Below are 16437 nucleotides of genomic sequence, written 5' to 3'. Positions count from 1 at the left end.
TTGGCTAATTTCCAATGAGAATCTCAAGCAAAGTGAGCACTTCTTGCCCGCCTCTAACTGCCCCCTGACAAGGTGGTGATCAGCCAACTCTTGAATTGCTACAGTCTTTACAGGAAAGATACTGGCCCACTTGGGTGTGACATCCTGCAATTTGACCAAGCCAAGCATGAGGTAACCGTGATATGTGTCCATGTTGGATAGTGTGTGGCTTCCAGGAAAATCTGAAGATGTTGGTGTTCCCATATGTCTGCTGCCATTGCCACAAGGTAGAGGGGCAGGAGAGGGGCTGTCTTAGAAACATTGCTGAGTTGGTGTTGTGCTTTCTGTGCTTGTTGCCCCTGTACACTAATGGTGTAGGGATCAGATATTTAAGGTAATGATGTCAGACCCAATGATGGGAAAAATTCTGGCAAGGATTTGTTTTTAACATCTTCATTGTCGAATACACAATTATCTTCACTTAAAATTATACAGAGCTCCAAAACATAATTAAAGAGTAATAAATTGAAGTTTTTGTTTTATTTATCCAAAATAACACTAATTGTAAGGGCACTGAAAAATCACTGAAAGTTACATACTATAAATTCTGGAGAAACTACCCTCATTTGTCTGCTGATAAATAGCAACGTTTGTCTTTGTTCACTTCTGAAGTGCAGAAAAGCAATCCTTTAACTAACTGCTTTTTGTAATTTCCTCAAAATATGCATAAATTTTAAAAGTTCAGTCAGGAATCTTTTCAGTAAAGTTTCTCATTATAAAACAACCTGGTCCATTCAAGTTGGGATTAAGTTGCATATAAATTACTTTGCTTCTGTTACTGGGGCACCAGAGTATTAAGTGAATTGATTACTGTGAATGCCGGAAATCCAAAATAGAAAATGCTGTAAAAACTCTGCAGATCAGGCAACACCTATGAAGAGAGAAACAGTTAATGTTTTGGATCTAATAACTTTCATCAGTCCTGAAAACCTTAACTCTGTCTTTCTCTCACGGATGCTGTCTGACTTGCGACCATTCAGTGTTTTTCACTTCTATTACAGCATGAACTGATGTTCCCTAATAGCCGGTGTTGAGGAGGAGATCCCCGACTGCATTAATCATTGGCCAGAATCATTAGTGCTGAGTTACTGCTGAAGATGCCTGTAGTTGCTCCTCGAAGTACAGAAGCTGATCAACTTCAAAGCAGTTGCTTGGTTTGGCACCCAACCTTTCCAGGTTCTCCATGACTTCTGTGTCCTTGGTGTCTTCTCTCCGTGCCTTCTTCAGATAGTCATAAATTCTCTGGAACACATCTGCTTCCAGTTTTTGAATGGCTGCCCTAAGATGCAAATACATATAAAAACACATGAATATATTGCACCTTGGATAAGTGTTTGTAGCATTAATATCATATGGACTGCTGTAAATCTCTAGGGGAAAAGAACTTTACTTTATAAATGTAATAATATCATAGAGTCGTATGGCACAGAATCTTCAGCCAACCGAGTTCATGCCCATTTGTTTTGCCCATTGACATTAATCCCATTTACCCACATTAGGTCTGTATCCTTCTATTGCCTTGCCTGTTCAAGTGCCTTCTAAATGCCTCTTGAACATTGTATTTGATTCCACCACTCCTTCTGCCTGTGCATTCCAGATATCAACCACTCTGTGTGTGGTGGGACTTCACCCTCAGATCCTCTTTGAAACTCCTTCCTCTCACCTTTAAACCCATGCCCTCTCGTTTTTGATATGCCTAACATGGGAAAAAGATTCTGACTTTCTACCTATCTGTGTCTCTTCAATCCAGGGAATGTCCTGGTGAATCTCCTTCACACCGTCTCTGGCACAATAACATCCATCCCATAGTGGGCCAACTAGAACAGCACACACGACTCCAAGTGTGGCTTAACCATGTTTTGTTAACTTGCAATTTAACATCCCAACTTTTATATTCTGTGCCTCGATCTATGAAGGCAAGCATGCCTTATACCACCTTCACCGCCTTATGTACCTGTGTGGCTATTTTCAGAGAACAATGGATTTGTACCCCAAGGTGTCTCTGTTCATCAGCATTCCTTGGCACTCTATCATTCACTGTATATGTCCTACACCTTATTTGAATTCCCAGAATTGATCACCTCACATTATTCCACCTGCCGACTTTTCATCTGATCTACAGCCTGCTGTAGCCTTAGACAACCTTCCTCACTAACCACAAAACCAGCAATTTCTGTGTCATCTGCAAGCTTACTAATCATACCTCCTACATTCCAAAGTTGTTAATATATACCATAAACAACAAAGGCCCAGCACTGATCTTTGGTTGGTTTCTTAACACCTGAATCTATTTTGGAATTTAATTTGGATTAATTAGGAATACTTTAACAGATGGGAATTAGAGAAAATGTAGAACAAATTTTAATCATCCAGATGGTGATGCATTGACTTCAAACAAAATCCAGTTTGAATTCAGTTAAATGTACTATATACTGGATCCAAATTGGCATTTGAATGAGCTGCAACATCAAACCACCCAGAATAAGTTCTACTTGTCTAACTATTTGATTTATTCATCTAATGATCACTGTTGTTACATACACAAGTACAAGATACTAGTGCAGTCCAAAATGAATAACTGCATTTAATATATTGTAACAGGCCATTCAGTCCAATGTACTTGTGCTGGATATGAATTTTTTCCCCATCCTTCCTCATCTAACACTAACTTGTATATCTTATTCCCATCTCTCCCATGTGCTTATCCAGTTTCTCCCCACCCCCACCTTTTGAAGGATTGAGGAAGAACAGGAAAGGCCATTCAGCTCCTCAAGCCTGTTCTGCAGCTCAATAGGATCATGGCTGACCTTTCCTCCCCTTTTCCCAAAATCCTTGATTCCCTTTCTTGATTAAAGTCTATCTACCTCAGCCTTAAATATACCCAAGGACTCTGCCCTCACACCTCTTTGTAGAAAGGAATTCCAAAGAAGAGGAGAAATTCATCTTAAATGGTTGCCCCCATGTTGGGAGATATATCATTGGGTTCTGGGTTCTACCATGAGAGGAACTATCCTCTCGGCAAGTACCCAATCTATCACCCTAAGAATTTTGTATATTTCAATGAGATCACCTCTCATGCTTCTAACCTCCAATAGTAGAGTCCCAACCTGTTTAACCTTTCTTCTTGGGACAATCCTTCCACGCTGGGATCATCGTAGTAAACCTTCTCTTTCCATATCTTCCCTTCAGGGGAACCAAAAATTGTTTACTGTACTTTAAATGTGGTCTCACTTGTGCCTTGTGTAGTTGCAATAAGACCTCCATATTTTTATACTATGACCCCTTGAAATAATGGTCAACATCCCATTATCCTACCCTATTACTTTTACACTTATGTGCTAGCTTTCTGTTTCATGCATAACAGCCTCCAATCCTCTTGTGCTACAGCATATTGCAATTTCTTTCCATTTAAGCAATACATTTGTTCTTCCTTCCAAAATGAACAACTTCACATTTTCCCATATTATACTCCATTTGCCAACTGTTTGCCCACTCACCTAACCTATCAATATCCCTCTCATCTGTGTGCATCCTCCTCACAACCAGCCTTTCTGTCCATTTTTTGTATTACCCAGAACTCTAGCTTCCTCCCTCCAAGTCATTAACATGTATTATAAACAGCTGCAGTCCTAGCATTGATCTCTGTGGTATCCTTCTGGTCACAGGTTGCCTCCCTCAAAATGACCCCCTTATTCCCTATTCAATGCTTCCTGCCTCTATTCATACCAATACAACAGGCTATTATCTTGTGCAGTTGCAATAGGACTTCCATAATTTTATACTAAGACCCCTTGAAATAATGGTCAACATCCCATTATCCTTCCCTATTACCTTTTACACAGGTGTGCTACCTTTTCTGAAACACCCAGATGAACACATTCTGGATGTCCAAATATAATAACCTCCTTATTTCTCCTCTATTCACCCTGATTGAAATTTGCTGAGGAAAAAATGCTCTAATGAATTTGTCAGACACATGCTGACTCTCTTTCAGATTATGATTTTCCAAATGTACTGCCAGTACTTCCTTTGTAGTTCTAACATTTTTCCATCAATAGACCTTAGGCTAATTCGTCTATTGTTGCCCACTTATTTTGTCTCCCTTCCTTTTTAAATAGAGTTGTCACACTGGCAGCTTTCCAATCCTCTGGCATTTCTCCAGAATTTAAGGATTTCCAGAAGATTATAACTAATGTACTATCTTTTCAGCCACTTCCTTCAGGACCTTGAAATGCAAGCTATCCAGGCTAGGGACTTATTAACCTTTAGCCTTGTTAGTTTGCCTAATATTGGTTAGAGAATACCAGTATAATCATTCAGTATTAATGGTCTGCTCAAATTTGCCTCTACTATAAAGACTCCAAAATATCTGTTTCACCTCTCTGCCAATTTCCTTTCATTGTCTACTTCTCCAGCCTCATTCTCTAGGGGAGGGGGAGACATTATTCACTTCTGTTCCTTTTTAAATCTTTAAGAAACCCTTAATGTTTCTTATTCCCTTCTCACTGCTTCCTGCCTCTAGTTACAGGTGATTGTCTTGTGTAGTTACAATAAGATTTCCATATTTTTATACTATGACCCCTTGAAATAATGGTCAACATCCCATTCTCCTTCCCTATTACCTTTACACTTGTGTGTACCTTTTCTGAGACACATAGTTTGTCCTTTATAGTTTATTGTTTTCTCTATATTTTTTCTTCATCTTTTGGATCCTGAATTTAACACAGTGCACCGCTAACTTTCACCTCCTTTGTTTCCTCTTTCAAATTAATGCGCTTCTTAACTTCCTTGGTCGTCCATGATTCTTCATCCCTCACTTGAAATCTTTCCTCCTTACTGGGATACAGTTTTGCTGAGTGTCATGAGTTAGCCCTTTAAATGTCTGCCACTGTTTGCCGACTATCTTTCCTGCTAATCTATTGGCCCTGTCCACTAATAAACACTCAATTCGCATTCCAATATAATTCCCTTTATTTAAGTTAATTGTTTCTCACTAATGCTTCGCCCTCTCAAACTGAATGCAAAATCTTATCATATTACGATCACTACATCTTGAGGAATCCTTTACCCTGATGTCATTTATAAAACCTGCCTTATTACCCATGAACAGATTCAAGACATCCAGTTTTCTGGTTGTCTCCATAATGTGTTACTGCATCCCAAATGTACTATGAATTCATTTTCATAACTACTCTTTCTTCATTATTGCATTTCTCTTTTTAGACACCTCCCCAACCCTTCTCAAAGCACTTCTCTATGCAACTGGAGTAGATCCAACAACTGCACCTTTTACTTCCTCCCCTTCCCAGTGACCCAAACAACCCATCCAGGTGAAATGACAATTCATTCACACTTCCAGTTTAATGTATTGCATTTGGTGCTCACTATGTGGCCTCTGCATTGGAGACTACTTTGCAGAACACTTGGTTTGTCTCCCTGAGTTTCCAGTGACATTCTGACCTCTTGTCTTCAAACCCATCTATTGTTCCAACAAAGCGTGGCAAAACCTGGAGGAACAGCACCTTATCTTCTGACTCGGCATATTGCAGCCCTCTAGCCTTAATGTTTGTCTTAATGATTTCAGGAAATCCCCATTTTTTTTTTCCCACAGATGTGACTGTATTTTCAATGTGTTATCTTTTAAATTGCCTGTCTCATTTTTGTTTCAGCTGTTGTTTCTTTTAAAGTGATTACTACCTTGACAACTTTGGTCTGTGCCCTATCATGCGTATTGCCTCTGTTTTCTCTGCAACATAAAAGACACTTCTCACTTCTGATGAAGAGTCCTTGACCCGAAACATCAACCCTGTTTCTCTCATCAGCAACACTGTCTGACCTGCTTGAGCACTTTCCAGAATTCTGTTTTTGTTTTGAGTTCCCAGTGTCTGCAGCTTTGTTTTACTCCAAGAACTGTGGGAGTAACTCCTCCAGAAGGATTAACGTTATTCAAAAAGGTGGTTCATCACCAAATTCTCAAAGACAATTAGGGAAGGCCAATAAATGCTGGTCTTCATTCTTTGTGATTTTATTTCAGCTACCTTGCTGCAAGCAATTTCCCACTCGAGCTTTTTCTTTCTCCAAACACACACAATGATATGCTAATAGATAATTTGTAGGTTTGCTAAGAAACTATAAATTACTTTGTGACTAAGGTGTTAAAAATTCAAAGATTTTAAAATGCAATTGTGCAACTGGGGAATATAGGCTCCAAGAATAAAATATGAATTGACAATTATATTCAAGCACTTCCTTCCTGCAATTAGGCAAAGTAAGATCATGAAGATAAGATATCTTTATTAGTCACATACACAGTGAAACACACAGTGAAATGCATCTTTTGTGTAAAGTGTTCTGGGGGCAACCTGCAAGTGTCGCCGTGCTTCCGGTGCCAACATAGCATGCCCACAACTTCCTAACCCCTACGTCTTTGGAATATGGCAGGGAAACCCATGCAGTCATGGGGAGACTGTACAAGCTCCATTTGCACTGAGCAGTAACCTTCTCTCCAGAGCATCTTTGCAGAAAGCAATGCTGTGTAGTTCCCCACAATGCAGACGAGTAGTAAAGAGGCTCTAGCATAATATTTTCACAGAGGATTTGCAAAGTGCTTGCTGATCAAGAATCACATGAGGCCAGAATTTTTGTAATTGGAGCTGGAAGCACTCAGCAGGTACAGAAATATCAGCGGGGAGAGAAACTGATGAAACATTTTGGGTCAAAGATCTTTCATCAGAAATGGAAAAGTAAGAAAACAAGCATGTTTTGAGGTGGAGAGGAGGAAGAACATGGGGAGGACAGAGGGAATGTCTGTGATGGCACGCAGATCAATTGTCAAGGTAACAATTATTTTAAAATAAAAACAACAGTAACAGATGGAAAAGATAAGAGAAAATGAAACACAAAAGTACAGCCACATCTGCAGAAAGAGGGGGGAAAATGTTTGGTCTGTATCCCATCAGAAATGTTCCCCCCACCCCTTTCTCTCTTGGCAACTTAACACAATTGTTTTCTAATATTTCCAGTTCTGACAAGATGACCTTGACCCGAAGTATTGACTGTTTCTCTCCCACTGATGCTGCCCAACCTGCCAAACACTTCCAACTTTTATGTCAAAACGGTAACTGTTGAAGTGAAATCTCCAAAGATCTGGACTTGTGAAGATGACCTGCATGATGCAATGGGGCAATTCCTCACAAGCTCAGATTCGGGGAGCTTTATTTTGATTGGAAGTTTTTATCCAGTCCTAAAAACAGAACTAAAAGTTAACAATAGAATGTTAGCTTGAAGTGGGATACAGCAAGTCAATTACCACTTGAGAGAACAAAAGGCTCCTCCTTCTAGTGGGTGAGTGCAAGTCAAATCTAATCCATAATGTAACTTTACACATTGACTTGATTTATATTATCAAAAGAATATTCAATTATAGTTACTAAAGTTTGGTCTCTGTACTTAAACCAATTCCAATATTTCATTATTATTGTCATGTACTGAGGTACAGTGAAAAAAGTGTCTTGCATACCGTTCATACAGATCAATTCATTACACAGTACATTGAGGGAGCACAAGGTAAAACAGTAACAGAATGCAGAGTCACAGCTACAGAGAAGTGTCACAGCTCGCTATGGGACAGTATCAATCCACAAGCTTGACTCCTGAGATAAGGGGGTTGTCTCATGACTTGTTAGAGTTTGGAAGAATGAAAAGTGATCTCACTGAGACATAGAAGCATCTTGGGGGGGGGGGGGGGGGGGGGCGCGGGGTGTGGAATTGACAAAGAGCATGTAGAACAGGTTGTTACTTCTGGTCAGTGTTCTAAAACTAAGGGCCATGGGCTTAGGATAACAGGTTGTTCATTTAAGGGTGAAATAAAGCAATAAGTTCTTCACTCAGAACCTTTTGACTTGGCATCAGAACCTATGAAATAGGAGCAAGAGAAGGCCATTTGGCCCTTCATCCCTGCTACCATTTATCAAGACCATGGCTGATCTTGTACCTCAATGGCATTTTACTGCACTGTCATAATATTCTTTGTTTTCCCTTAATATCCATAAACCTATTGATTTCTGTTTCAAATTAACTTCGTGACTAAACCTCAACAGCTCCCTGAGATAGAGAATTCCAAAGATTCTCGCACTCTGAGGAAATTTCTTCTTGGCCTATCCCTTATGCTCAAACTGTACCCCCCTAGTTCTAATCTCCACAGTCAGAAGAAACATTCTTCCTGTATCCAACCCAGTCAACAATGTTTTAGGAAGTAAGTTTGACTGGGATATCCTCTCATACTTCTAACAACAGAGAGTACAGCCCTCGTCCACTCAATCTGTCCTCGGGTGGCAAACTCACTATCCCTAGAACCTGTCTAATGAACCTTCACTCCACTTTTTCTACAGCAACTATATCCTTTGTTTTATTAAGGAGACCAAAATTGTACATAATACTCCAGGTGTGGTAAATTGCAGTAAGATGTCTGTACCCAAATCCTCTTGTAACAAAGGCCAACATATCAGTTGCATTCCCTGTTGCTTGTTACACCTCCATGTTGGCTTTGAGTGACTTGTATAAAAGGACATCAATTCTATGCAACCTCTTCTCACTTAAAAACTATGCTGCCTTATGCACACCGAACTGGATGACCTCACATCTTTCTGCAATATACAGCATCTGTCATACTCTTGTCCACTCACTCAACTTATCAATACCTTCACCGCACCCCCCCCCCCACCTCCCAAAAGCCTCTTTACATCCTCCTCAGTACACGTAATCCCATCTAATTTCGTTATATTTCTTCTCTACCCCAGAAGCCTATGGGTACTTGGCTGTTGAGTATATTCAAGGCTGCAACTGATTGATTTTCTGACACTGAGTAAATCAAAGGATTTGGGAATCGGCCAGGAAAATGGATTTGAGATACTGGATCAGCAATAATCTTATTGAAGAGCAGGGAAGGCTTAAGATTTACATGGCCTATTCTTGCTTCAATTTTTCATGTAAAGACTTTGAATATCTCTGTAACTGTAGCAATGTACAAGACTGCACAATTAAAACTTAATGATTGTAGCATTAATCAAAACTGGACATATAACAAAAGAAGAAGCTAAAAACATTTCTTTCTAAAGTCACTAATACTTAAAAGAATGGTTTATGAAGAGTCTGAAGACAAATTAAACTGGGCTTAATTTTCCACACATCAGAGTATATTAGATATTAAGAGGAACTTGTAGGGTGGGTTGAGAGAGACTCTTTCTATTGGGGAATCTAGAATAAAGGGACACAGTCTTAAAAATTAGAGCCAAACCTTTTCTGGAGTGAAATTAGGACAATCTCCACACAGAAAAAGTAGCGAGTTTGGAACTTTCTTTTGTATCAGCAATTGATGCTCAGTCAATTGTTAATTTGAAATCTGATATCAATAGACTTGATAACCAAAATATTGAGGGTTTTGGAGAAAAGGTGGATATATGGAATTAAATCAGAGATCAGCTCTCATCTTACTGCTCATGTCTGCTTGGGATGCCCAATCCCCCCTCTTTCATTGTTACAACCCAACAACATTCACTAAGGGTTTCATATCATATCTACCCAAAGAATGCGCATGACTATTCAAGATACTTGGGATGATGGAGAAGAAATATGGTGCAAAAAAGGAAACAATGAGATACCTTGAAGATGAAATGAAATAGTTGTAGCACAGCAAATATATCCAAAAGGTACTTCTCAAGAATGTTAATAAATAAAAGGGGATGTCATGCCAGATTACCCCAGATTAAGCCAACTACCGAGATTTGACACCTGTGGTGCCACCCACCCACACTTGCCTTATCTGGGTGCAGAGGGCCACCTGAACTGACCATCTGCACCCAAGAGGTGTACTGCAGGTAGACCATAGGCAGTGCAATACTTGAGACCCCAGTTGGAGAAAGAGGTAGGTTTTGAAGAGGCAAGAGAGGCAAGTTTCCTGCCATCAAACTTCTTATCTAACACCTCATCTTGTGTAAGATGCAATTTCCTCCAGTTAAGGATGTCTGTAATTAAGCAAGCCCCTATTCTAGAATTCCTTCCTTTAATCTCCCTGCAATCATTCTTAAAGTACACTTCTCAAGTTATCTTCTGTGCTCTGAGTCCATTCTTTAACTGATTACACAATGGAAAATGCTTTAGGACATTTTTGACATTACCAGTAATTTGTTTATGCAGACAGTGGTCTTGATAATTTGATGGATGAATCAGAGTCTTCTATAAAGAATGGGGGAGTGGAAACTGGGAAAATTGAATTCTTGAGTCCCTGTCTAGGAATGCAGTAGTCTCTTCAATAAAGATCAATTTTAAATATTTGAAGATCTGGCACTTTGACCATTTGTGTATGTTTCTTTAAAACATACTTGCTACATAATTAATTTTAATAGAAGGTTGCCAAAGCCTGATTTGTATTCTGCAATTAATCAGGACTCATCTCATCTGAAATGTGTTAACTTTAGAAATGTCAAGAAAAAAATATTGTCTAGTGATTGCTATAGATACTTGCCACATAAGTCATCTCTCCAAACATTGAGCGTAGAAATTTGCCTCATTAAAACATACACAGCAATTGAAGCTTCCTTCCAGTGACTATTGAGTTACTAAATTTAAACAAAAGATCATCAAGAGCCTTACTGCAACTGTAGAGCATAGAAGCAATAGCTTTGTGCTTTCACTGTTTATTGATAGCCCTTTCTCACTGTCAGAAGGCTATGGGATCAAATGCTACTCCAAAGAGTTATGTATATTTTAGTCTAGGACCCCAGTGCAGTACTGAGGGACTGCAGCATTGTTGGAGGTATAGTCATTTGGATGAGACATAAAATCAAGACCTGTCCATTCTTTCAGACAGGTGCAAAAGTTTTATTTTGAAGAGGTGATGGATATTCACTATTCAGGGTCAGGAGGCTTTTTGCTAAACTCAGCTTTTTAGCACAGCAGAAGAAATTGTCTAAGGTTCAAGATGTTTATTGTTAATCTTTAACTAGTACTCTTTACCCATCCTCTTGAGAAACACTGTCCAGGCTCCAGGAACCTATTGTCAACATAACTGAGACTGCAACCTAATCAGAAGAAACAACATTGTCTTTGTTAACTTAAGGTTCCTCCCATCTGACCCGATCAATGCAGTTGTGAAAACATCACATGCAGATGAGGTCATCACTAGATAACTAGCAAAAAACAAAACAGATATAAATATTAGAAGGCAGTAAGGGTGGGGAGGAGTTAGAGATGAAGACAGAGTCCACTCCTCAGCCTCAACCTGAGAAGGATCTCTTTCCAAAGCCACTTTTCTACGATGGACCACTTGTTCACCTGCAGCTCATTGATATGGTTTTCTAGTTTGTAAGAATTGTACTTGTGTTTGGAAATCCTTTGTAGAATTATAATTTCTGTTAGAATTACTCCTCAAAATAAATGTGCTTTAAAATAAAATAACTGTTTAATCTGTTTCGTCAGCTGGAAGCATCTCCTTCTTGGTTGGGAGGACCCACTGCTTGAAATAGTGATTATTGACAGCTAAACCCCTTCAGAAAAGAGACTAAAGTAGTTAAGTAAATTAGTCTTTACATTATAGTTGATAATGTATAATCTCCCTAAAGTGGGGATACTGGTGGACACTGATAAGATGTAAGGTCTTGGCTTAATTTTAGGACTCTAGAACAGGTACACTCAATATTGTCACAAAGAGTAGGGAGATTATCTCCCAATGTCCTGATTAACACGCATCCTTCATTTGGCAACTCAAAAACAACTGGTTATTTTAATGCTGATGCTGTGAGAGCTTGTTAAACCCATATTAGTTGCTATATTTTTTACAACAGTAACCCCACTTCCACAAAGTACTCCATTGGCTGTGAGGAACTATGAGGCTTCTTAAAAGGCACATAAAAGATGTTATATAAATGCAGTTCTGCTCTTGACGTGGAGCTGCAAGTCATGTGTGTGGTTGACACACAAAGGGAAATCTGATATATGTATGAGGGGGGAAGTAATAAAGGGATTTGGGACCAGAAATTTAAGTGGTAGGGAGTGGGAAAAGCATGAGTGTGGTCACACTGCCCTTGGAGTGAATGGCCTGTTTCTGGGCTGTAGATTCTATGTAATGCCAAACAATCCCACTGCAATTTCTGGGATCTTCTGTGTGCACACAGTCTGCCACTTTGTCAAAAGGGCTAAATTGGTGGTGGAGCCAAAGGGCACAAAGGTAATTTTGCCAGTTCTCATTCGGACATGCAAATTAATTGGGGATCAAATTCAATTAATGTCTCATTAATTGGGGGTCAAATCTAATTTGTATCTCTCAAAATGGGATATCTGCAAATTCTCTATCATTTCAAAGAAGATGTAGGGAAATGGGATGGGTAGAAAAGTCCTTTCAATTTTCTCTTCTTTAAGATAAATCTTGTACCTCTGTCAGGGATGGCTCAAACAGTAACACTCCTGCTCTTGAATCACATTTGTGGATTCAAACTCCATTCCAAAGACTTGAGCACATAAATCTGCTGCTGGAGATGTTGTCTTTCAGATGACAAAGGCCAAGAGCAAGCCCATGGAATGGTTTCAACAAATGGATATGAATTTTAATTTTGGTGGCTGTGTGCTACTGTGATCATTCTGAATAAATTGTGTCAATATTTGAAATGAGTAGAATCAAATGGAATAAAACCTCTAATATGATTAAGGCAGGTGGATTATACTGGAGCATCCCTGGCCACACATAACATCCTGAATTTTATTATCATCCTGTTGTATTACTATTTATCCAAATGTAGCACATTTAGTATCACACAGTCACCTTAACAGTGTTGCTCATCCTTTATGAAAAACACTATGATGCTGGAGGAATTCAGCAAGCCAGGCAGCATCCGTGGAGAAAAGCAGGCGGTCAACATTTTGGGTCAGGGCGACATTCTACATATTTAGAGCAATTCCTCATTGATAACACAGCAAAATCACAAAACTCTTCTTTTTTGAGGTCCTACATCCTGTCTTAAAAAGCACTAAGATTTGTGACTATATAGCACATTTTGCATTTTTTTTGGGGACACTTCAAAGCACTTTATAGCAGATGAAAGACTGTTGCGATATAGAAAATACAGTAGCTTCCCAGATCGAAATTTTCTGGGTGTGAGGGCCAGGCAAACTGACCCACTGTACCTGACTGGTGTCCTGTGAGGCAGAGGGACTCCAACCAGTGATTAGGCCTTGGGCAGTCATTGACACAGTGAGTTCTTTAACTGTTTTTAAATGTCTTTGGTAATTTAACAAATTTAAATAAAACTATTTAAATCGATTTAAACAATTAAAAAAAAATAAAATTGAGAACATTAAAAAATATTAAGACATTAACAAATAATTGAAAACAGTAACTGCAATGTTCTGTATCTCATAGTTCCAGCACTGTTTTTTCCTTTCTATACTTACTTTGCTTCCAGGCAGATTGGCTGCAATTAACAAACCTTCGTAAACCTCTGAGCTGCTGCCACCACCTTGTGTATCTTTCAGTCACTTCTCTCCGCCCTCTCACAAACATTGCTTTTATTCTCTCCTCACTCTTCCTTCTAACTTCTACTTGTGAAATGTTTACTTTCTTTCTCTGTTGCATATCCCAGCACTTTCAGTTAATTTATAACGTTGCTGCATGCACTCAAGCCTAGGTTAGTTATGAGAATTGAGAAGTCCACTGGTGCTTTAAACTACAGCCCAGTCTGAAATATATTCATTCATCTATCACCAAGTCCTGCTTCCAGCTTCTGAGAAAATCCTGCATTTATACTATCCCCCTGAACTTCTGGGCTTCCATCTGAAGCAAAAAACAAACTGCTGGAAGAACTCAGCTGGTTGAGCAGCATCTGTAGGGAGGTGAGGAATTGTAAGTGTTTGGGGTCAAGACCCTGCATCAGGACTGAGAGGGAAGATAGCTTGTATAAGGAGGTGCTGCTTCCTTCTCCACTCGTAGTCAAGCAGTTTGTTTTTGCTCCTGATTCCAGGACCTGCAGTCTCCTGGGCTTCTGTCAGAAGTTGTTCTTCCCAGTTTTACCTCTCTAGACAGATGCAACAAGGATCAATGTCTACTTCTATAATCGTTTCATAGCTTTGAGCAACAGCACTGCTTCTTACTGTCTGACAAACTAAAATTTGATGTTTGTTAGTTTACTCATCTAAATCCACATCTAAAATGAATTATCATAACTGCCACTTTATCACCATTCCAATCTGTCAGTAAATTTCCTTAAGTTCTGCTTTTGAAACTTGTTCCACAAGGCAAATAGTTCACATTCTCAAACAATAATAACAATCACAAAGGCAGAAGAGATTACAATAGTCATTCAGGTTTTATGATGCAAGATAAATTAATTTTGTTTCTACTCTTGAAATATAAATTAGACATGATTATGAGTCACAGGTCTAGAGACTGCACAGTGGGAAGCTGTCCCACACACTTCTTAGGAAATAAATGAAGATAATGAGGAAATGTTCTTGAGGCTAAATTTACACATCTCTAATTATGTAATTAGCATTTGATATAAATTTGGTGTTAATCAAAATGGGCTTCAATTTGTGGGGCATTGGTAACAGTCCCAGGGAAAGAGGGAGCTATTCCATTGGGGAAAGTTTCACTTGAACAGAGCTAGAACCAGTCTTTCAGTGAACTTGAATGAGTGGGGCTGTGGAGAGTAGAGCAGAACATGGTGCAGGGTAGAAAAAGGTTATTGAGAGGGATAGGAAGTCGGGTAAAACATAAAATTGATGACACTTTATCTGAATTCATGCAGTAATTTTTTTTACACAAAATAGATGAGTTAATGTTATAAATGGAAATAAATGTGTACAATATCACAATCATTTCAGAATGTTTTGAAAAGTGATTTAAGGCTGGGAATTAAACATGTGAAATATTTAGCTTCAGGAGGTGACAGGCAAAATAGGAAAGAAGAGGGTAACTCTTCTAATAAAGGATGGGATGGATGAAGGCAGTAGAGAGAAAAGATCTTTACTCAGAAAGTCAAGCAGCATCAGTTTGGATACAGCTAAAAAGCAAAGGGGCAGAAAATATTGGTGGGGATCGTCTATAGGCCTCCAAACAGTGTGGTAAACAAGTGTATAGTATAAATCGGGTGCAATGACACCAGGACAATGCACCCATCTACATATAGGCAGGGCAAATCAAATTGGCAGTGATAGTTTGGGAGATGAATTCATGGGGTACGTAAGAGATGGTTTTCTAGATCAGTATATTGAGGAACCAATGAAATAAAAAGCAATTTTAGATCCAGTATTATGCATGAAGAAGGAATTGATTAATTCTCTGATGGTTGAGAGACCTTTAAAGGAAAAGTTATCAATTATCGTATACTTATGACACAAAAGTGGGCCATTTGGCCCATCCAGGCTCCTGGGGGGCAATACCCCCTTCCCTCCTGCATTCCTGTACTCCTGCGACTTTTCCCTCTCACATATGCCCGTTAACTCTCTTTTCGCTCTTGCCATCAACCAACCATAACGGGTAATTTATGAACACATCTTTGGGACATGGGAGGAAAAGGGAATACTGAGAGGAAACTCACATGGTCACAGAGTATGTACAAACTCCAATAAAGCATCCAAGGTCCGGATCGAATCGGAGCCCCTGGAGCTATGAGGCAGAAGCACTAACTGCTGTGCCAGTGTGCTGCCTGTTCTGAAACCATGGTCTTAAATATAAACAATGCAAACTATCAAGGTGTGAGGCATGAGTTGGCTCGAGCAGACTGAGAAACTATATTAAAAGCTTTGACAGTAAACAAACAACAGCCAATGTTTAAATAATCAATACATAGTCCTTTGCAAATATATATCCCCTAAAGGCACAAAAACCAACAGGAAAAGTGGTCCCACAGTATTGACGGGAAATCAGAGGTGGTATTAGATCAAAGAAAAAGAGTTTAACAAGTTACCTGAGAATTCAGAATATTTCAAAATAGAACAAAGGGGGACCAAGAAATGATAAGGGAAGAGAAAGCAGAATATGAGGGTAATCTAGTGAGGAGTATTAACATTTACCGTAGAAGCTTCTACAAATATGTTAATAGGACATCATTAGCAAAGATAAATGTGGGTTTCTTATAGACTGAGCTGAGAGAAAATGTATTGGGAAATAAGGAAATGGCAAAGAAATTAAATATGTCTCTTTTTCTAGAAAGAGACACAGTCGTCCTCCAGAAACATTGGAGAACATTGGGTCTAGAGTGACTGAGAAGTTGTAAGAAAAGTACTGGCGAAAGTAGTGAGATTGAAAGCCATTAAATCCCCAGGCTCTGATGGCCTGTACACCAAGGTTTTGAAAGAGGTCTCTGTGGAGATGGTGGATGTACTGGTTGTCACCTTCCAAAATTCCTA

The 16437-nt window shown here is 39.1% G+C and overlaps 1 protein-coding gene across 2 annotated transcripts in view; it reads right to left on the bottom strand.

The window, feature by feature from the left end:
- Positions 1 to 484: 484 nt before the first annotated feature.
- The window catches only part of nek11 (NIMA-related kinase 11), a 206891-nt gene continuing 190938 nt past the window's right edge, over positions 485 to 16437 (bottom strand). For both annotated transcript variants that reach the window (XM_052016234.1, XM_052016235.1), the window contains exon 16: positions 485 to 1318. In XM_052016234.1, coding sequence (XP_051872194.1) covers positions 1114 to 1318 — 205 coding nt within the window. In that variant the 3' untranslated portion in view covers positions 485 to 1113. The remainder of the gene's footprint in view (positions 1319 to 16437) is intronic.

This window comes from Pristis pectinata, chromosome 5, assembly GCF_009764475.1.
Source record: "Pristis pectinata isolate sPriPec2 chromosome 5, sPriPec2.1.pri, whole genome shotgun sequence".
In the NCBI taxonomy this organism is placed as follows: Eukaryota; Metazoa; Chordata; class Chondrichthyes; order Rhinopristiformes; family Pristidae; genus Pristis; species Pristis pectinata.
The sequence above is the reverse complement of the archived record's forward strand: the minus strand, read 5'-3'. Positions and strand labels throughout refer to the sequence as shown.